Below are 21,919 nucleotides of genomic sequence, written 5' to 3'. Positions count from 1 at the left end.
AAGGCTTTGTGCCTCATCCCTTCTTGGGAAAAAAGCTCATCTGCTTCGTGCCAACATGCAACACTGCTAGCACGGGCACAAGGCAGCAAGGCCCTGCGGCCTGAGTGGAGAGGGCGAGCAGAGAGATGGGGGACTATCCTGGGTCCGTGCCTAGGATAATCAGTGCCAGGCCTAAACCGTGTGCTTAGGCCTAGGCCTAGGGAATCAGTCCCAGGCCTAAGCCGTGTGCTTAGGCCTAGGCCTAGGGAATCAGTCCCAGGCCTAAGCCGTGTGTTTAGGCCTAGGCCTAAGGGAATCAGTCCCAGGCCTAAGCCGTGTGCTTAGGCCTAGGCCTAGGGAATCAGTCCCAGGCCTAAGCTGTGTGCTGGAAACCTCTGGGCTGTTCCCTAGCCAAGGGATGGTGGCAAATCCTGGGAGGGGGGGTGACGAAAGAAACGGAGGATGCGGCTCTTCTCCAAAGCTTTCCAAAGTGCCCCACCTTGCCCCATTGTCCCTCAGGAGCGGGCAGGGCACAGAGCAGTGTCCCCCTGCTCTGACAGTCATCCCTTTTCCCGTCTCTCAAGAACTCCCTCGTCAGCCTTTCTGTCTTGTCTGTGTGCAGGCTCTTCAGGTTGTGGGACTCGGGACCTTTGTGGTTCTCCAAGAGCAATTCCACGTCAAGCAAAAGCAGACTTTGGAGACAGGAGACTTTGGGGCTGGAGCTCCCTGGCACCTGACAGGATGTGAAAGTCCTAGTCTGTGTGACTTTTTGCCATTCAGGGGATGAAAAGAAATGCTCACCAAAGCACACACAGGACCTCCTGTGTGATCAGGCTCAAGGGAGTCCTTATCGCCCCACTGCCCCACAGATGGTCCCACAGCCGTGCTGCCAAGGCACCACGCATTCAGGGCTGGGTCAAGCTCTTACTGACCGCAACAGGGACAATTGCCATGGAACACAGAATGCAATGCACAGGAAAAATCACACACAACTAGCAACCAAATAACAGTCGTTTTGTAGCCAACTCCCAGGAAGGGTTACAGCTGGGGCTATACAAATATATATCTCACTACACAGACAGAAAATGTGAATATTTCCACCAAGAAAGGCCATACCAGTACAGGTATGATTGGCACAAATTTACCCATTCAAAGATGGATCATTTCAGGGAACAATTTTAACTCTGGTTTTTCTGCTCTAACAGGCAGGAGATGTCAGAAGTCACAGATTTTCTCTGTGCCAGGAGTGAGGGGTGGCATGAGCAGTCCTGGGCAGGGAGGGTTTTGTGGCATCAGGGCTCCATGCAGGACAGAAAATTATCATTTTATTGCTTAAGGTCTGAATGTTACCTACATTTTTTTAAAGCATTTCAAACATTTCACCTCAATCAGCACATTACAGTCAGCTGAAATAGCTGAACAGATCTAATACAATGTGAGAGGTGTCCCATGACATCAAAATTATCATATTTCAGGATGCCTGTTACAGCGGGAGAGAAATACTGATCTTCCCCTGTACTGGCATTGCCAGAATTTCTCTCATGCACTGCACTTCATCTCCTCAGTCTTTGAGGTATTTCCACCTGGCCTTATGAAACAGCCCATGCCGGAAGTCACCTTTCCAGCAGAGTGTGTGGACGTGTGCATTTTCTGCTCTTCTGCAGAGTTCCCCTCCACTTGCTCTTGCTCTTTGGTCATTCAAATGCTTCTCATATACCCAGTTGCTCCTAGGGATTTTGGGGAGGTTGAGCTTGCCTGCATTTCAGTAGTTCCTCTCATCATCCCAGTAGTCAACTCTGTATTTCTCTTTTACTTTTCCTATCTCTCTATGTCAAAAATTTCTTGTACAGTCATCCCTTGTGGATGGTGCACTTCGTTGGAGGCAACTTGGAGTTGGCTCACCATTGTGGGCTCTGGTTTCTGTTTATTTCTTTTCATTTTGGTGGTGTTTGTTTCTTTTTCATATATATTTTATAAACACTGAAAACAAATATTTCAGCTATATAGACCTCCTTTGGATGCACATGGGATCCATGACAACTAGAGAATGATGCTAGCACTTCTTTGGAAAACATAAAACTAATGGAAACTAATCTTAAATAAAGAAAATGCTTTCCGTAAAGTGGACATTGAAAACTTCCTCTTTAACTGCATTCTTGAAACCTCACTAATTAACTCTACAAGTCTGGAAGACTGGATGAAAATGGCTGAATGGTAATGAGCCCCATGGTGCACTTGGTGCTGAGTCCGTGAACCTGAGGTAGTGAGAGGAGAATGATGTAACTGCAGGAGAAGTTCAAGTCAGAAGGAAACTTTGAAGTGTCTGGGAGCATTAATGGGCCCCAGTGAGGGTCATTACTGACAAAGCCTCCCCATGGACTTGTTAGAGCACACAATTGGAGGCCATGATTGCAGGTAGGCAAAGGCACTGGGCATGAGACTCTGACGCTGAGTAAAGGCCTTGGTTTGTTTGGTGAAGCAGAAAGGCCAAGCCCTGGCCCCCAGTCCCTGGGCAGGGAGGTCCTGTCCCTCACCCATGGCTCAGGGCTCTTCCTGGGGCAGTGGGATGTGGGGTGTGTGATGTTGTGTGAAGGACAACGCTATGACACCTGCTGGCCTCCCCACTGGGTTGCAAGGAGGCAACAAGGCCCCAGTGTCATGAGCACAGCATGTGTCCTCGTGAGCCTCAGTAGCAGAGACAACTGCCATAGCCAAAGGGACAAAGACCATGGTGCTGCTGGGGCCTTGCAGCCTTGCCAGTACACTCTGTCTTCTCCACCACAGGCTGTCCTGCACTGTCCAATTCTTGCCCTATTCTCCCTGCAGGCTCTAGGCACCCACTTCACTTCTCCACTTTGCTCTCACCCTGGCATTTCCTTACTTTCACTGATATCTGCCCACCCTCCCTTGCTGTTCTTTGAAACACAGTGGTATGGGCTGACCACAGACTCCTTCTTGGTGATGTGAGGCACCACAGCACTACCCTTTCGGTGACATTTCCTCTTCCCCATGCCCACTCTTCACCTTCCAAGCAGCACTTTGTCCCACTTTGGACTCTCTCCTGCTATTTCCCACCACCAGAGAATCCTCACCAGGATCTTCAAAGCCACATGCCTGCTTCTGGCCTTCCAGCTTCTCATGTAGATGTGACCGAGTTGTGTGCCCATTGCTGTCCCACCATGTGCTCAGGCAGAAGGGATGTAAAAACCCACACCCAAGGCCTCTTCCTGCTTGGGGCCTGCCAGGCTCTCAGACAGAGGGCATCTCACAATCAGTGTGCCAAGCAGGTGCCTTCTGCTGCCTTATCAGGGATGCTGGCAGGTGTGAGCTGAAAAGCACAGATGTCAGCCAGGAGGCAAGGGCTGACACATAAGCTGCTTCAGGAAGCAGTCACCTCACAGGCCTTGTCCCCAGCCATGTTACTGCTGCTGGCCTGTCAGCTCCAGAGATTGAGCTGACCAGAGGCTTCCTGCTCGTTGTTAAGTTTCTGAGGCACCACAGACCTCAACTTATTCACGCAGCACCGTCATTGTGTGCCAGGGCCTGGGGAGATAAAAAAAAAAAAAGTAAGCTTATCAAGGATATTTTCTACCCTTAGTTTATAAAGTAAATTTTCTACTACTGCTTCAAATATGGAATCATTCTTTGCAGGATCTACTGTGGTCATAGGAACACAAGATGTATCTCTGCCTCTACCTCTCTCTCTTTTCCTCTTCCTCTGCCTGCTATGTCTTCAGAGAGCTCTCTGAAAGACAGGACATTGAATCACAATAAACAAATAAATGTTCCAAGAGACTTCTGATTTTGATCTTCTTCAACTCTTCTGATCAAGGCAGACTAAATAGATAAGATTGATCAAGGGCTCCTCTGAGCTTGACACCATCCAGAAAAGATCTGAAAGTGTGCTCCATCCAGTAATTCAGAGAGTCAATAACGACATTCAGCAGTGCTGCCCCAAGTGCTGATTGCTGAGGGATGATGCTAAGAACTGGCTGACAGCACTATGTGTCATGGATGATATCTGGGCCTGATTGTCCAGCAAACTGGCCCACCCACGGCCTCACCAATTTGTTAAATCCACATAGCACCATTCTGGCTATAAGAATTCTCTGAGACAAAGCCAAAGGCCTTGCTAAAGACAAGTAAGCACCTTCTCTTCCCTTTGCTTCCCTTTCCTTCCCTTCCTCTATGGGTTCATCAATCCTGTTTTTGTCCTTCAAGTGCCTGGAGGTGGCTGTGGAAAAGCTTGCCCCATCACCTTCACAGGGACTGAGGTGAGGCTGACCAGCCCTCATTCTCCACGGCATGAGGAATGGACCCTGGCTGAGGGCATTTGTGCAGCCTCAGGTTCGCCTCAGCACATGTACACGATGTGCATGCTGAAGCCTCAACTGTACCAGGCACATCTGGACTTCTGACTGAGCCATTCTGTGTCCCGCTGCAGAGGAATAAACCACCTCTCTGAGCTGGGCTGAGAGCCCTGGTCCTGGAGCTCCTCAGCCTGCCTTCTTTGCAGTGCCATGAGAAGTGTTTGGGTGCTGCACCCTATGGCATTCCACTATTCCCATTCCACATTCGCTCACCAGACTTCTTTCCCTGTTCCTCCTATGTCCCCTGGGTCACGGGGCTCTTCTTGTCCTGCTCACATCCAGATTTAACACTTGATCGCAGGGGGACTCCACCGGGAAGAGGCTCATGCTCTGTGGGCTCCATTCACTGCTGACCCCCTGGGACACACTGTCCCTGCAGCTCCCCTGGGCTCTCCTGATTCCTTCCAAAATCTGCTCACCTGCCACCAGCCCCAGCACATGCTGTAGTGCCACAGGCAGGTTAATTGGAGCCTCCTCACCATCTGCCTGAGTGCTGGACACCAACAAGCAACACCTGAGGGAGTGCTCATGCCCTCAAACACCCAGCTGGGGCTCTGATCACTTCACCCTGAGCCCATGGAGAAACAGGCAAAGCCAGGTCCCTCTTGGAGTCCATTTCTGGACTGCAGTGTTCTTGACAGCAACTGTGAAGGAAGACCTGAGCCGCCAGGCACTACCCTGAGCAGAATCACTTTATGGGATGGAAATGCTGTTCTGGAGGCCAGCTGTGCCACAAAAATGCCCGTTGCCAGTCCCTGCCTGTGGTCACAGGATTGCCACACAGCAGTACCGTGACCAAGCTACAGGAACAATCAGGCTTATGCCAACAGAAAAGGCTCAGAAGGAGATTGTGGAAGTGGGATGAAAGTAGCTCTGGACAGACGAAACCCTGCTGCTTCCTGGTAGTGCTGCTATGGTGGGTCTCTATATTCCTCTTCACTTCCACCCATGGGCATTACCCTGGAACCCCCAGCAAAATTCTCAGAAAAAGCATCTCAGACACACTCTTCACTGCAGGTTCCTTTGTTTTGTTTAAATACGTGAGTAGGATCAGTAATGACGATTTATATGGAAAACATTGTTGCCCTCATTAATAGCAAACAAAACCCACCAAAGAACAAAAGACAAGCTTTTTATCATGAGTTATATTACCAGTACTACTCTGGAGAAGACAGGCAGTACGTTACTTCTGATGTACACCCACTCAGGAGTTTCTGCAGTGCATCCTTGAGCTCCTTGTTCCTCATGCTGTAGACGAGGGGGTTCATGGCTGGAGGAACCACCGAGTACAAAACTGTCACCACGAGATCCAGGAATGGGGAGGAGATGTAGGGGGGCTTCAAGTAGGTAAAAATGGCAGTGCTGAAAAACAGGGAGACCACGGCCAGGTGAGGGAGGCACGTGGAAAAGGCTTTGTGCCGTCCATGCACATAGGAGAAAAGAATGACAATTAAGCACGTGGATGCTAAAGAGAAACCAATCATAAGTACCCAAACACTCCTGAGGTAGGAATACGAGCAACAGATCCTGAGGATCTGCACATAGGACAGCAAAATAAATGCAAAACACTCCCCAAACAAAACAAAAATACTAAGTGTGAGAAGCCCCATTTCCCTGAGGCCCCTTTAAGTTTTTTTTTATTTTTATTTTTTTATTTTTTATTTTATTTTTTTTAAAAAAAAGGAAGAAAGGAAAAAAAAGAAAAGCTGCAATGAGGTCACCCCAGAGACTTTACTTCTCCAGGCTGAACATCCCCAGCTCTCTCAACCTCTCTTCATACAAGAGTTGCTCCAACCTTCTGATTAAATTTGTATCCCTCCTGTAGTGAGTTAACTTGGTAAGGTTTTGGTAGCAGGGTGCCATAGGGGTGGCTTCTGTGACAAGAATCCAGCCAATCAGAAGAATCAAGCCAATAAGTGATGGCATTGGCATTTCTGTGAAAACATATTTAAGAAAGAGTAAAAAATAAGCTGCTACGCAACAGCAGCTGGGAGAGATAAGAGTGAGAAACTTTTTTAGTTTCTCACTGCTCCAGTCAGTTAGTTAAATCTCAGCAAGTGATCTTAATCTCCCTACACTGAATCTGTTTTGCCCAAGACTGCAAATGCTAAGTCTTCTACCTGTGTCGCGTTAAGGGGTGTAGCTGATTAACCGTTACGGGCCCGGTCAGATTCAGGATACTGAACCAGTCGGACATTCACCAAAAACACATTAACCGCCTGGGGGTCCAGTCAGACATTCACCAAAAACGCATTAACGGCCTGGGGGTCCGTTCAGACATTCACCAAAAACGCATTAACCATCTGGGGGTCCGCTCGGACATTCACCAAAAATGCATTAACCGCCTGGGGGTCTGGTTAGATTCAGAACACTGAACTATCACGGATAACCACCCTCACCCTCGTTGCACTCAATGAGAGTTATCACAATGCAATCAAGTATGGTTTATTACAGCAACAGATAATCAGGTTCTTTTGGATTGCCGGCGATAGTGACTGTCTGCAAAAGCAAGCTAGTATGCATAAAATACACAGGTGTTATAGGTGTTATAGATGTTATAGATGTTACAGGTGTTTATAGGTGTTACAGATGTTATAGATGTTATAGATGTTATAGATGTTACAGGTGTTACAGCCTAGAAATAAACGCGTTAAAAGGATCAAAGACTCTATAGAGATTTATAAGCAAGTATTTAGATCTCACCCAAAGGCGTCCCAATGGGGGGGGAAGAGAGGCTCAGCCCGTCGACTGATCCCAAGAGTCAGGAGGTCCTAAGGATGTTGTCCTCGGGATGGTATCTCCCCTGACGGTGGTATCTTCCCTAACATCCCCTTTCTCTTGGGCCAATTTATATTATTTTCTATCTTTTAGGTGGAGCTTGAGTGGCTCTAGTCAAGCATATCTTAGTTATGATTGGTGTAAAGTTTTCCCGTCTCCGTTTAAAGTAATAGGCTCCGAGAAATTCAGAGCGCATGCTCAGTGAGGGGTGGTCGCACCTTGGAGGCGGGTAGCTTTTGGGATGGAGGTGTGTTTTGGTATTATAATGATATTATAATGAGCAAAAAGTACACTAGGGTACAGCATTTGTCAAAACATGACAGGTCTTTGGCTTAGGGTGGCAAAAAGTGCAGCTGTGTGCACAAGAACAATCGAGGCCCCATCTGATTACAGAGCCTAGCCGTGGTGTCTCCACTCCACTCTACACTCCGTGCTGTTCCTTAGAGCTAGCACACCAAGTTTCCCCAGCGCGATAGCATCAAAGGTTGGGAGCCTAGGGAACGCTCAAATAATGCAGTTATGCCCTACCCTGAAAGCCTCTTCAATGCTGTACCTTTTCCTCAAAAAATGTGAATGTTAGTTTTATTTTCCTAGTTACTTCAGGCATTTACACCACAACCTGTATCTTCAAAAAAACAATAAAAAAAAAGGAGCCCTTTCCACTCTGTTTTCTTTGGCTACTCCTTTGATGAGGGGGTGAAAGTGTGATGAGTGTGATGTGCTGGAGCTCAGCTGCCCATTGGTGTGAAACCACCACACTGCTCAGCCATGTTATTGGCATCAGCTTTGAAAGAAGAAGCAGGATTTCAGGCAGTCTGTTGGGGAGATCCTTTTTTATTAAGCAGATGATAAGAGAGAGTACTGAAAAAGCAGGTTCATTCCTCAACGTACGGTAGATATACACATTAAAAAAAAAAATCTAATAAACTAATGAATGGGAATGACAACAAAGATAAATGTTACAATAATGATCATGAAACAAGTACCCAGGAAGTCATTTGTGGAGAAAAAGCAGTAATTTCTCACTTTTCAGAAACATCACTGAAATCATATTCCTAATGGCACACTTGAGCTCCTGGTTCCTCATGCTGTAGATGAGGGGGTTCAGTGCTGGAGGCATCACTGAGTACAGAAATGACACCATCAGGTCCTGGGCTGGGAAGGTGATTGAGAAGGGCTTTATGTAGGCAAAAAGTCCAGTGATGACAAACAGGGAGACCACGACCAGGTGAGGGAGGCACGTGGAGAAGGCTTTGTGCCGGCCCTGCTCAGAGGGCATCCTCAGCACGGCCCTGAAGACCTGCACATAGGAAAAAAGAATGAAAAAAAAGCACATGGATGCTAAAGGGACACCAATCATAAGTACCCAAACATGCCTGAGGTAGGACTGTGAGCAGGAGAGCTTGAGGATCTGGGGGACTTCACAGAAGAACTGGTCCACAGCATTTCCTCCGCAGAGGGGCAGGGAAAATGTATTGGCAGTGTGCAGCAGAGCATAGACAGCCCCACTGCCCCAAGCAGCTGCTGCCATCTGGGCACAAGCTCTGCTGCCCAGGAGGGTCCCGTAGTGCAGGGGCTTGCAGATGGCAACGTAGCGGTCATAGGACATGATGGTGAGAAGAAAAAACTCTGCTGATATCAAGAAAAGAAACAGAAAGACCTGTGCAACACATCCTGAGTAGGAAATGGCCCTGGTGTCCCAGAGGGAATTGGCCATGGCTTTGGGGACAGTGGTGGAGATGGCTCCTAGGTCAAGGAGGGCGAGGTTGAAGAGGAAGAAGTACATGGGGGTGTGGAGGCGGTGGTTGCAGGCTACGGTGGTGAGGATGAGGCTGTTGCCCAGAAGGGCAGCCAGGTAGATGCCCAGGAAGAGCGCAAAGTGCAGGAGCTGCAGCTCCCGTGTGTCCGCAAATGGCAGGAGGAGGAACTCGGTGATGGAGCTGCTGTTGGACATCTGATCCTCCTGGACAAAGGGGAACAATCTCAGGAAAATAAAAGACAATGATAATTAGGAAAGACATCTTTGATAAAAACCTGCTCCACTTCTCTCTGAAACCCCGCACAGTGATTTTCCTCTTTCTGAGACCTTTTTTCTGCTCCCTTGCTTGAGCTCCGGTTGGTCCAGTCTGTCCATCTACCCTCGTCTCAGCCAGAGTCCTTGAGGGCTCAGTCCACTGGCCCACGTACAGGTGCCCAATTACTGTGGCTTCAGGAACTGCCTGTAAGACGATTCAGATTTTTCCTGCCCCATAAACTGCACTGCCCTGAGCACCACAGGTTTTAAGGGGAACTTTGGGCACCTTCCTCCTACGGACACATCTGTGAGGTGGAAGTCAGTGCTTGAGCTGCAGCTGAAAGCCAGAGCTGCAGCAAGCCATAAAAGAAGAACAGCAACAGCAGATGAAGGAACTTAGAGAAACAGCCCAGGGCTTCTGCCAGGGGAGGCAAGGCCAGGGAGGGACTGAAAGGAAGTCAGGAGTCAGCTCTGCCGGAGGTTCCACTCATGAGGTTATGAGACATCCTGACTCCTGTGGGCTTGAGGTCAGAAAAGGAGGTACCAGACTATGTTCCCACTGTGCTGCCATTCCCTGCCCATGGCTCTGCTGCCTGCAGCTGTCCCTGCCTGCAGCTGGGTCTCTGTCCCCACGCCTCCTGCCTGCAGCTCACAGCCCCCATCCCACCCCATCAGAGCTGGGTGCTCAGCTCTGCCCTGCAGACACCTCCTGGCAGCAGGGCTCTGCCCGGGGGCAGCTTGCTGGGGGCACGTCCTAGAGCCCAGGGCACACAGACACTGATGACACCGTGCAAGAGGTTGTGGAGCTTCCTATGGGCTGAGGGGCAGGAAAGGGACTTGCTGGGGGTCCTTGAAAACTTCCTTCTTATGTCGAGTAAGTGTCAGTCTCTTCTTGGAAATAACAGCTTCTATTTCTAATCCCAGTGAGCTAAAAGAAGAGAAAACTGAAAGCAGAGGCTAAGGAAATATGAGAGTTCCCTTTGAAATTCGCCCTGGGCAGCTCCCCGGGCAGGCTGAGTGCTGAGCCTGGCAGGCGGCAGAGGCCCTGCCCCAGCACACAGCCCCTGGGGCACAGCAGGGACCCTGCTCTGCACCACAGCCCTGGACGCCCCTGCCTGCACCCCTGGCTTCTCCTTCTTCCAGGAACTGCAGCTACATTGCCCTCCAGTCAGAGACTTACTGGGTGCAGGGCTGCGAAGTCTTCTCCGTCAGGGAGCTCTGTGCATGCTGCCACTGCTGCCTGCCTTTAAGCACTGTGTCTCTGCAGGCAGTGCCCCCAGCCCTGCTGCGCTGTGCAGAGGAGCTGCTCCTGGGCAGAGCTGTCTCTCTGCAGCGCTGCCCGCTTGCCAGGAGCTCCCCTTGGGCCCAGGAGCCCGGCCCAGCTCAGCAGCAGAGGCCCAGCCCAAGGCCTCCCTTGCTCTGCCCCCCACCAGGCTCCCTGCACATGGCCCTGGGGCTGCAGGGGAACCTGCTGGCAAACAGCCTGAAGGGATCCCTGGGTTTCCCTCCCTCCCCTGGCACACACACTTCTTGACAGCAGGATCATTTCTCCTAGCACAAAAACAATTATCTGTACCAATCACCTCTTCTCACATCAGCTGATGGTGGGACACCCAGATAAGGTCATAGAAGTAGCTCCTTTAACCCCCTGCTTAAGGAAAGGATTCAGCCGAGTCAGTTAAAACATCTCATACTGGGTTTTTGTCCTGGGGCTGGAATGGGTCTCAGATCCCTCCCATGCCTGCCAAGGACCCACAGGACCTAGGGTTTCTCTGCATTCAATTTAGGTGTGCATAACATGGGCAGCTGCAGGTGGACATCTTGTCTCAGCCCCAGGAGTTGGAGAATATCAGGGGGTTGCAAACACCTGGTGACATGTCAGGGGGCAGAGGTACGTGCAGGCATCTGCGAGCTCTCATGGAGGAACCCTGAGGGACAGGGCAGCACCTGGGGACATCCCCTTGGAGGCTGATGAGGAATGCCTGTGGCCAGCTGGAATGACAGCAAATGCACCCATTTAGGACAACTAAACCTGTCCCTCCTCAGTAGGCTCAGGGCAGCCTGTAGAGGCATCCACCTGACCCAATGGAGAACTGTGCCACAGGGAGAGCTGAGTCTCTCTCTCCCTCTAGTTTTCCCTCCATCTCCAGGGACTGTAATGGCACTTGTCTCATGGACATCCCTACAGTATCTAATGAAATTTGGGGCAGCTGCTCCATTTAAAGCCACTTCCAGGCCTGCAGTGCTACCTGAGATGCCAACGCTGCCCAGCACCACTGGAGCATGCAGCTGACATGGGCAGCACAGGACCCCCAGGACAGCTCTGGCCATTCACAGCTGGTACTTAACGGGCACCCCTGAGGGCATCTCTGACAGACCTGGTGCTTATGAGCAAGTGACCGCTTCCCAGGGCTGCAGCGAGCCAAGGTCTGTCCTTCCTGTATCCAGCAGAGGCAGGCAGTGCATGGATATGAGGCACGTCACACTGGGGTTTCCACTTGTGTCCTTTGGTTTGCAAACACTGCTGCTGCTTCTTATCATAGAATCATAGAATATCCTGAGTTGGAAGGGACCCTTAAGGATCATCAAGTCCAACTCTTGACACCGCACAGGTCTACCCAAAAGTTCAGACCATGTGACTAAGTGCACAGTCCAATCTCTTCTTAAATTCAGACAGGCTCAGTGCAGTGACCACTTCCCTGGGGATCCTGTTCCAGTGTGCAACCACCCTCTCTGTGAAGAACCCCCTCCTGACGTCAAGCCTAAATTTCCCCTGCCTCAGCTTAACCCCATTCCCGCGGGTCTTGTCCCAAGAGCCTTGGCATGAAGAGGCTTCCCTTCACAACAGAGACAAGCTGCCGTGGGTGGTAGATGGGCACAAAAGGATGACTTAAGGGGTCCCAAGAAGGGCAAGGCCTGGTGTTCCTGAGGCCAGAAGGAAACAGGCCTGGGCTGTGCTGCCCTGACAGCAGAGGGCCTTTGTGGTGTTGGTGCAGCCCTGAGGGCCCGTGCTGGAGCTGGGGCTGATCTCCAGGCAGGAGAAGGGGCTGCTGAAAATGTCCTTGGCTATGGACATCCTGTGATACAGGAACACAGAAAAAAATCACTGGGCTGTGTCTTGACTGAGTAAGGGATGGGGATAAGGGGGTGTCGAGAGGCAGGAGACCTTTTCTCCATTAACACTAGTGACAGGACCCGCGGGAACGGGGTTAAGCTGAGGCAGGGGAAATTTAGGCTTGACGTCAGGAGGGGGTTCTTCACAGAGAGGGTGGTTGCACACTGGAACAGGCTCCCCAGGGAAGTGGTCACTGCACCGAGCCTGTCTGAATTTAAGAAGAGATTGGACTGTGCACTTAGTCACATGGTCTGAACTTTTGGGTAGACCTGTGCGGTGTCAAGAGTTGGACTTGATGATCCTTAAGGGTCCCTTCCAACTCAGGATATTCTATGATTCTATGATAAGAAGCAGCAGCAGTGTTTGCAAACCAAAGGACACAAGTGGAAACCCCAGTGTGACATGCCTCATATCCATGCACTGCCTGCCTCTGCTGGATACAGGAAGGACAGACCTTGGCTCGCTGCAGCCCTGGGAAGAGGTCACTTGCTCATAAGCACCAGGTCTGTCAGAGATGCCCTCAGGGGTGCCCGTTAAGTACCAGCTGTGAATGGCCAGAGCTGTCCTGGGGGTCCTGTGCTGCCCATGTCAGCTGCATGCTCCAGTGGTGCTGGGCAGCGTTGGCATCTCAGGTAGCACTGCAGGCCTGGAAGTGGCTTTAAATGGAGCAGCTGCCCCAAATTTCATTAGATACTGTAGGGATGTCCATGAGACAAGTGCTGTTACAGTCCCTGGAGATGGAGGGAAAACTAGAGGGAGAAGAGGGAGAGAGAGACTCAGCTCTCCCTGTGGCACAGTTCTCCATTGGGTCAGGTGGATGCCTCTACAGGCTGCCCTGAGCCTACTGAGGAGGGACAGGTTTAGTTGTCCTAAATGGGTGCATTTGCTGTCATTCCAGCTGGCCACAGGCATTCCTCATCAGCCTCCAAGGGGATGTCCCCAGGTGCTGCCCTGTCCCTCAGGGTTCCTCCATGAGAGCTCGCAGATGCCTGCACGTACCTCTGCCCCCTGACATGTCACCAGGTGTTTGCAACCCCCTGATATTCTCCAACTCCTGGGGCTGAGACAAGATGTCCACCTGCAGCTGCCCATGTTATGCACACCTAAATTGAATGCAGAGAAACCCTAGGTCCTGTGGGTCCTTGGCAGGCATGGGAGGGATCTGAGACCCATTCCAGCCCCAGGACAAAAACCCAGTATGAGATGTTTTAACTGACTCGGCTGAATCCTTACTTAAGCAGGGGGTTAAAGGAGCTACTTCTATGACCTTATCTGGGTGTCCCACCATCAGCTGATGTGAGAAGAGGTGATTGGTACAGATAATTGTTTTTGTGCTAGGAGAAATGATCCTGCTGTCAAGAAGTGTGTGTGCCAGGGGAGGGAGGGAAACCCAGGGATCCCTTCAGGCTGTTTGCCAGCAGGTTCCCCTGCAGCCCCAGGGCCATGTGCAGGGAGCCTGGTGGGGGGCAGAGCAAGGGAGGCCTTGGGCTGGGCCTCTGCTGCTGAGCTGGGCCGGGCTCCTGGGCCCAAGGGGAGCTCCTGGCAAGCGAGCAGCGCTGCAGAGAGACAGCTCTGCCCAGGAGCAGCTCCTCTGCACAGCGCAGCAGGGCTGGGGGCACTGCCTGCAGAGACACAGTGCTTAAAGGCAGGCAGCAGTGGCAGGATGCACGGAGCTCACTGCGGGAGAAGACTTCGCAGCCCTGCAGCCGGTAAGTCTGTGGCTGGAGGGCAATGCAGCCTTAGTTCGTGGAGGCAGGAGAAGCCGGGGGTGCAGGCAGGGGTGTCCAGGGCTGTGGTGCAGAGCACGGTCCCTGCTGTGCCCCAGGGGCTGTGTGGCGGGGCAGGGCCTCTGCCGCCTGCCAGGCTCAGCACTCAGCCTGCCCGGGGAGCTGCCCAGGGCACTGCATTGAGACTGCAGGCAGGAGGCGTGGGGACAGAGACCCAGCTGCAGGCAGGGACAGCTGCAGGCAGCAGTGCCATGGGCAGGGAGTGAGAGGGAACTGCTCCCAGAAAGTCAGTGGCAGAGCGATTTGGGCAGCTCCGTGCCATCCCTGCACTGCTGATGCCTTCCACAGTACAACCCTTGGTCTCTTCCCCTTCCCCAGCATAGACCACTAGAGATATTTGCATGGGAATTTGTTCATGACATGCCTTTGGAGTCAGTGGTATAGGGGATAACTCAGATGAAGCTAAGGTACGGATGCTGCATGTTACATAATGCAGATACATTAAAGGAGGAAAAGCCTCCATGTCCCCTCATGACAAGTAGGGTTGTGGAAATGCTGTGTGTGGGGCTGTGAATGAGATCACTCTGTCTTCAGGTCTCCCCATTTTTAGAGCATTCAAAACTTTTCCTGCAAGGGTTCTACTGGGCTGCACGCTGCCCCCCTCCAGGGCACAGCTCTGCCATAGCAGCTCTGTGCTATGCATGGAGAACACACCTACAGGCTAAGGGCGTGTTAATGCTGCTGGATATCAATATGTGGTAGCTGCAGTGATCCTCTGTAACCCTTGCTAGGTGTGGAGAACTGAGATTGTCCTCAAGAGGTGAGGAGATTGGAGTTTTGCATTTCAAAACTGGGTTCCTCTGTTCTGTCCCAATTCTTCTCAGGGGAACACCTGAGCATGATATCTTCTAAACCAAAGCGGTGCGAGCCGGGGGCAGCTGTGACCAGGACTGAGGGACAGGATGGCTGCCCTCACTCTGCTCTAAGGGATAGAGCGCTTCCATCTCTGAACACACAAGATTTCATTTGGAGTGCAGCAGAAACACCAAGGACTTCCAGAGGTCCCTGCTCCCAGCAGCAACCTCTGGTAGCACCAACCACAACTCTAGCAAGGCAGCTGCAGCAGAGGTTTTCCTGAAAGGACAGCATCACTTTTGAGGTTTAAAAAAGAAATAAAAGACATTTTGCTCACAGAATACAGCCTAACATTTTTCTGTATTTTCCTCCTCAGACTGGTCCCCGTGCCCAGAGGAATCAAATGCCCAACAGCAGCTCCATCACAGAGTTCGTCCTCCTGCCATTCGCAGACACACAGGAGTTGCAGCTCCTGCACTTCGCGCTCTTCCTGGGCATCTACCTGGGTGCCCTCCTGGGCAACGGCCTCATCCTCACCACCATAGCCTGTGACCACCGCCTCCACACCCCCATGTACTTCTTCCTCCTCAACCTCGCCCTCCTCGACCTGGGCTGCATCTCCACCACTGTCCCCAAAGCTATGGCCAATTCCCTCTGGGACACCAGGGCCATCTCCTACACAGGATGTGTTGCACAGGTCTTTCTGTTTCTTTTCTTGATATCAGCAGAGTTTTTTCTTCTCACCATCATGGCCTACGACCGCTACGTTGCCATCTGCAAGCCCCTGCACTACGGGACCCTCCTGGGCAGCAGAGCTTGTGCCCAGATGGCAGCAGCTGCCTGGGGCAGTGGGGCTGTCTATGCTCTGCTGCACACTGCCAATACATTTTCCCTGCCCCTCTGCGGAGGAAATGCTGTGGACCAGTTCTTCTGTGAAATCCCCTCAATGCTCAGGCTTTCCTGCTCAGACTCTTACCTCAGGGAAATTGAGCTTCTCACATTTAGTGTTTTTCTCTTTCTGGGGTGTTTTGTTTTCATTCTTTTCTCCTACGTGCAGATCTTCAGGGCCGTGTTGAGGACGCCCTCTGAGCAGGGCCGGCACAAAGCCTTTTCCACGTGCCTCCCTCACCTGGTCGTGGTCTTCCTGTTTCTCAGCACTGGCATGTTTGCCTACCTGAAGCCCTCCTCCATCTCCTCACCTTTCCTGAACCTGGTGATGGCAGTTCTGTACTCGGTGGTTCCTCCAGCAGTGAACCCCCTCATCTACAGCATGAGGAACCAGGAGCTGAAGAATGCCATTAGGAAAGTGATTTCATGGAGACATTTAAGGATGTGCTGAGGAAACTGGCTGGACCTTTCTGCAGCTATAAACTGCTTCTTTTCTTCTTCCTCAGATGAATTACAGTTTATGTAATGATAGGACAAGCTTAACTTCTGGAGGGATTTTATCCTGTTTTTCATTTTCCCCTTGTGATATTATTTTCCACAAAGAAATGCTGTTCTTCATCCCCTTGTACCAACATATCATTTGTGACCCTGAGGCTCTGCATAAATGAGGAGCCAGACTGTCTGTGTATTTAAATGAAATAAATGAACCTACAGCAACTTTTTTGCCTGAGACCCACTCTCAGCTGATCTGGAAGCAAACCCCTTTCTGGCTGCTGCAGCTCGGGGCATGCTGCCCTGGCCCTGGGGCAGCAGGGAATTCCTGAGGACCCCCAGGGATGGCACGAAGGGTCTGCAGGCCTCTTGGGGATCTGCTGTTGAGGAGAGCAGGGGACACAGCAGGGGACACTGACCTCTGTATGCGTCTGCTTTGGATGTTCCCCTCTGTGAGGCAGAGCCCTCTGTGCCCCCAGGAGCTGCTGTGCCCTTCAGAGGGGCTGGGGCTGTGGTGGCAGTGCCCAGAGCCCTGCAGCAACCTGCGGTGGGTCTTGGGGTCACCCCAGCCTGGGCTGCTGGGCTGGGCTGGGATGAGGGCAGGGAGGTGGGCAGAGAGCAGGGAGTTGGGAGAATTGGGGGGAAGCTGGGAAAGGCTGGAATGGCTGTTTGGCCATTGGTCCTATCTCTGCCCACCAAGGGCATATGAGAGGCTGCTGTCCCTCACAGCCCTGCCTGTACTCTCTTCCCTCTCCCACTGTGCTCTGTCACACCCAGCACTTTCTCATGCCTCATCCCACAGGCTCCCATCCCATGTCCAGCTGGCATCACTGCAGGGCAGCCCTCCCCAGGGGCCCAGGCATCTGCCTGCAGCTTCCACAGCTGCTGCTCCTGATGACCTCCTGAGGCCTGCCTGCTCCTGGCCCATCGCAGTGTTGTGAGGAGGTGACCTCAGCAGCAGCAGCCCAGCCATGGTGGCTCGACAGAGCTGTCCCCTGCCTGAGCTGCCCCCCATGTCCCATGGGGTTTGTGATGCACTCGATGACATCGCCGTGTCTGCCTGCCTGCCACCAGGCGGTCAGGTCACTGCAGTAGGAATGGCATCACAACCCACCTCCCAGCCGTGTCACTGGGACCTTCCTCCACCTCTCCCCTCTCCCCAGCTCCCAGCACCGCTGGGTTGGTTTCCGTACTTGCTGAGGGCAGACACTATTCCCTCATCAAGGTCATCAGTGAAGATGTTGGACCCAGCACCGACCCCTGGGGAAGACCGCTAGCCACAGGCCTCCAGCCAGACTCTGCACCACCAATCACCATCTGCATCACCAATTGGAGATGGCATCCAGAACAAGCTGTACCAACACCTTTCCAGGGACAGAGGTGAGACTGACTGGCCTGTAGTTTCCCGGATCCTCTTTCTTGTCCTTCTTGAAGACTGGAGTGACATTGGCTATCCTCCAGTCTTCAGGCACCTCTCCTGTTCTCCAGGACCTTTCAAAGATGATAGAGAGCGGTTCAGCGATCACCTCTGCCAACTCCCTTAGCACACGTGGATGCATCCCATCGGGACCCATTGATTTGTGTGCATTGAGCCCACTCAGACGCTCCCGAACCACTCTCTCATCAACCAGGGGAGAGCCCTCCATTTCCCAGACCCTTTCTCCTCCCTCCAGGGTTGAGGAGTCTTGGGGGAGAGTCCTTGAAGCAAAGACTGAAGCAAAGAAAGCATTCAGTATCTCCGCCTTCTTGGCATCTCCCATTACCAGCACATCCCCCCGTTCAGCAGGGGACCCACGTTATCTCTAGTCTTCCTTTTACGTACTTAAAAAAAAAAAACACCTTCTTATTATCCTTTATCTCTTTTGCAAGCTGCACCTCCAGGTGGGCTTTAGCCTTCCTCATTGCATCCCTGCAGGCCCTGACAACACTCTTACACTCCTCCCAAGAGGACAGGCCCTTTTTCCATGTTTCTTAGACCTTCCTCTTCTTTTTGATCTTATCGATGAGCTCCTTGGTCATCCACGCAGGTCTCCTGCCCCCCTTCCCTGATTTCCTACTCTTAGGGAGGCATTGATCCTGAGCTTGCAAGAAGTGCTGTTTAAATGTTGCCCAGCTCTTACAAGCACCCTTGCCTTCTAGCAATCGAGCCCATGAGATACCCCCAAGTAGGTCCCGGTAGAGGTCAAAGTTGGCTCTTCGAAAGTCCAGGGTAGCAATCCTGCATTTTGCCTTACTTCTTCCACCAAGTTCCATCTTGAACTCCACTATCTCATGGCCGCTGCATCCCAAGCTGCCCCCAACCTCCACATCCCTAACAAGCCCATCCCTGTTGGTAAGGACAAGGTCCAGGAGCACCCCCTGCCTTGTTGGCTCCTCCACCACCCGCATCAGAAAATTGTCCTCAACACATTGTAGGAACCATTTGGACTGCGCGTGCCTGGCCGAGTTGCTTACCCAACAGATGTCTGGATAATTGAAGTCCCCCATGAGAACCAGCACCTGGGAGCGTGAGGCTACTTCCAGCTGCTTGTAGAAGGCCTCATCGACCTCCTCCTCCTGATCTGGTGACCTGTAGGATACCCCCACAACAGTGTCACCCATACCAGCCCACCCCTTAATTCTCACCCACAAGCCCTCCACTTGTCCATCACCTGCCTCCAGGTGGAGCTGAGTACATTCTCATTGCTTCCTCACATAAAGGGCAACTCTTCCCCCTCACTTCCCCAGCCCGTCTTTCCTAAAAAGCACGTAGCCCTCCATGACAGCGTTCCAGTCATGCAAACTGTCCCACCGCATCTCACTGATTGTAATGAGATCATGGCCCTGTGACCATACACATATCTCAAGCTCACCCTGTTTATTTCCCATGCTTCATGCATCAGCATTTTAGGGAAGTAGCAGGCGCAGTTTCCCCTAGAGAAGATTCTGGATGGGGTATCGGGAACATTACCTTTTCTGAGGAGCCCTGGGGCGATCCTATGGGACAACTCAGAGGTTTTTTCCTACTATCTTCAACAGTGACAGCAGTGACAACATCCCCCAGCCCTTCTCTGTCACTTCTAACTCCCCACCCTTGCCCCATCAAACCTAGTTTAAAGCCCTGGTAATAAGTCCAGAGAGTTTGCTCCCTGTTATAAATGAGGTCTCAACTCAATCTGAATTTTGTAATATTTCTAAAACAAATATTTCGAAAAGGTATAAAAGGCAAGTGAACAGCGCTGGGTGTGCGGGGAGTCCACGCCCCACCAAAACGCACACACAAACATCAAACATTCTAAATATACAGAACATTGCTTTACATACTAAACACAAGTATGCCTATACATACGTACAATCCGGAAAGGTAACAAACAATCCTTTAAGTTCCATAACTTACTAAAATCAAGTTCGCCTATACGTATGTAAAATCAGAAAAGGTAACAAACAATCCTCCATGTTCCACGACTCAACAGGCTCCATTTTTCACTCCTTTTCTTGATTACATACAAGGCTCCATTTTCCATTCCCTTTGAACAATATGTCTCGCTTTAAGTCGTCAAGCAACTCGGTCTTCAGGCCTTATGTATCCTGTTCTTCCCGGATCGAAGAAAAGCATATCCATCTCCTTTTCAAGGCCAACAGGCCTGGGTCAAAAGGCACTTTCATGTCACCCGGGGGGCGTAACAGCAAAAGCCTTCGATGGCTGTAGCAGCAGAGGGGCCCATGGCGTAGCAATCAGATCAGTAAAGGAGCCCGCAGCTCCCTCACTATCTGGCAGACCACACGTTTCTGACTGTGGTCCCACAGGGCTCTTTAAGGCCTCAGAGATTGCTCGCCACGTGCCGAGCAATCCCACTGCAACCTTGTTGTTTTTAGTTGCAGACTCCCACACCTTGACCTCAGTTTGGTCCCATATTTCAGGCTCATAAACTGTCCGATTGTTAATAACGAGAATGAGCTGTAAGGCTACCAGGACAGTCTTTGTTCCTAAGGACGTATGATTCCCCTTAATGCGCAACTGCTTACCAGCGAGAGGCAGTTGTGTGCATGGGTCTGATTCTCTCAGCTCCAGCTTCTCTCCAGCTCCAGTGCGCCTATTTCCAGCGACTTTCTGGACGAGCTTCTCTGAGCAGTTTGCTGAGTCTGGCCGAACCTGTCTTCGTGAGGCAATCAAAGTGCCTGTTCCCGTCCTGGTCTCCATTCTGCCAGCCTGTTCCTCTTCGCTTCTTTTTCCTGCTTCTTTATTGAAGTAACTTCATCATGCTGCTTTTATACCCTTTATATGCTCTTATACCCTTCTCTCCACAGCAGTTCTTTTCAACACAACTTTTCATTGGTCAAACAATTTTGAATGTAGCAACAACAGCAAACACACAGAAACTTCCATGCCTTAATGGCTGGAGAACAAGAAACCAGCTGGAGAACAAGAAACCGGAGACTGCATGGAGTCTCCTGAATCACCCTTCTTTGTTCCCTCTAAACTCTTTTATATTCCTGATGGCCTCGTTGTTAAGAGTCTAATGTTATCTCAACCACGGGGCTTTCCAACCCCCACCGTCCAGCCCCGCTCCCTATGCTTGGTACTTCCCTCATCCTTGACATGCTTCTTGGGGCCCGGGTTACAACTATTGTCCAGACCATCATCCTTTTCCTTTCTCTTGCCCAAGAGCCTCAAATCTATCACCCAAGGACACTGTGGGAGTTGGTGGCACCATGGGTGTTGGGGGCAGACGCCTCCTTCCACTTCAAGCTGAGATGAGGGTCCAGCCCCTTTCCTCTTGTGGGTGATTGAGCCCTCTGTCCTGCAGCTGAGCAGCTGGATCAACTGCTACCGCTTGCAGGGACTTCAGAGGGGGCTGCTGGGCTTCAGAAGGGGCAGGTTGACACCTCCTAGCCGTCTCCCTCAGACACTCCAAGGAGCCCCTCAGGCTGCTGCTTTCTCACTGCAGCCCAGCCATCTGCTCAAGCAGTTCCATGAGCAGGGCACATCTGCACCCATGACAGCCCTCTCTTCCCTCAGGACCCAGGGGCCTCCAGATTCTGGAGCTCCCTGCGGTCTCCAGTCTGGACTGCCACTTCACCCCTCAGGGGATCCACCTGGGTGCCCACATGATCCCAGAGAGGCCGTGTCCCCTCATTTTGTGTTGCTGCCCTGGCCCAGACACTGTGATGGGTGCCCACCGTGGTGAGTTATAAGTTTAAAAGGCAGAGATCCCCAAGGAGAGGAAAGGAAGAGAAACGGAGGTGGGAAAGGGAGGAGAGGATCCTCCCCACGCTCCTCCCTGCCCTGCCTGAACTGCCCCACGCAAACTGCCTGCACTAACTGCCAAAGTCTGTCCTGGGTCGCGGTGCTCCCTAGGGACTGCTTTTATACCATCAGGGGGCTGGCTGTTGTCACCCCTTGCTCTGCCTTCAGCACATCAGCGCCTGCTTTTCCAACCTTAATGATTCTATGGGGCTGCGGCCCATGGAGGCCACACTGCATCAGGCACCAGGCCAGAGCTGCAGCCTGCAGAGAGAGGCTCACACAGGAGCAGGGGCAGGACCCCACGCTGAAGGTGGGACAGAGAGTGACCGTGAAGGAGCATCATGAGAAAGCATCATGGCCTGACTGCAGCCCCCATTCCCTGTTTCCCTGCACTGCTCATTAGGAGGAGGTGGAAGAGGTAGATAGGGGGAAGGTGTTTTTACCTTGCTTTTAGTTTCTCATGGATCCAGCCTG

At 51.7% G+C, this 21,919-nt stretch overlaps 2 protein-coding genes across 2 annotated transcripts; one reads left to right on the top strand and one right to left on the bottom strand.

Annotated features, from left to right (window-relative positions):
• Positions 1 to 5,506: 5,506 nt before the first annotated feature.
• On the bottom strand, positions 5,507 to 9,081 carry LOC116501581 (olfactory receptor 14A16-like). Its single transcript, XM_032207179.1, has 3 exons — positions 8,154 to 9,081; positions 6,145 to 6,283; positions 5,507 to 5,711 (listed from the first exon to the last, which is right to left on the bottom strand). Exons 1-3 carry the CDS (start codon positions 9,079 to 9,081, stop codon positions 5,507 to 5,509), a joined length of 1,272 nt encoding a protein of 423 aa, XP_032063070.1.
• A 6,160-nt stretch (positions 9,082 to 15,241) lies between these two features.
• On the top strand, positions 15,242 to 16,252 carry LOC116501587 (olfactory receptor 14A16-like). Its single transcript, XM_032207186.1, has one exon. The coding sequence runs from the start codon at positions 15,242 to 15,244 to the stop codon at positions 16,175 to 16,177; it is 936 nt and encodes a 311-aa protein (XP_032063077.1). The 3' UTR covers positions 16,178 to 16,252.
• Positions 16,253 to 21,919: the final 5,667 nt, after the last annotated feature.

This window comes from Aythya fuligula, unplaced genomic scaffold (genome assembly GCF_009819795.1).
Source record: "Aythya fuligula isolate bAytFul2 unplaced genomic scaffold, bAytFul2.pri scaffold_46_arrow_ctg1_1, whole genome shotgun sequence".
Classification (NCBI taxonomy): Eukaryota; Metazoa; Chordata; class Aves; order Anseriformes; family Anatidae; genus Aythya; species Aythya fuligula.
Note: the sequence above shows the minus strand (reverse complement) of the source record. Positions and strands in the feature narration are given on the sequence as shown.

What these genes read in the sequence shown, in the direction of transcription:
- LOC116501581 (XM_032207179.1), bottom strand. Translation starts at nt 9,081, where the DNA reads ATGTCCAACAGCAGCTCCATCACCGAGTTCCTCCTCCTGCCATTTGCG. An exon ending in TTCAGTGATGTTTCTGAAAA is followed by an intron (nt 6,284 to 8,153) that starts GTGAGAAATTAC and finishes ATGTTTTCACAG; the next exon opens with AAATGCCAATGCCATCACTT. An exon ending in GATACAAATTTAATCAGAAG is followed by an intron (nt 5,712 to 6,144) that starts GTTGGAGCAACT and finishes CCTGTTTTTCAG; the next exon opens with CACTGCCATTTTTACCTACT.
- LOC116501587 (XM_032207186.1), top strand. Translation starts at nt 15,242, where the DNA reads ATGCCCAACAGCAGCTCCATCACAGAGTTCGTCCTCCTGCCATTCGCA.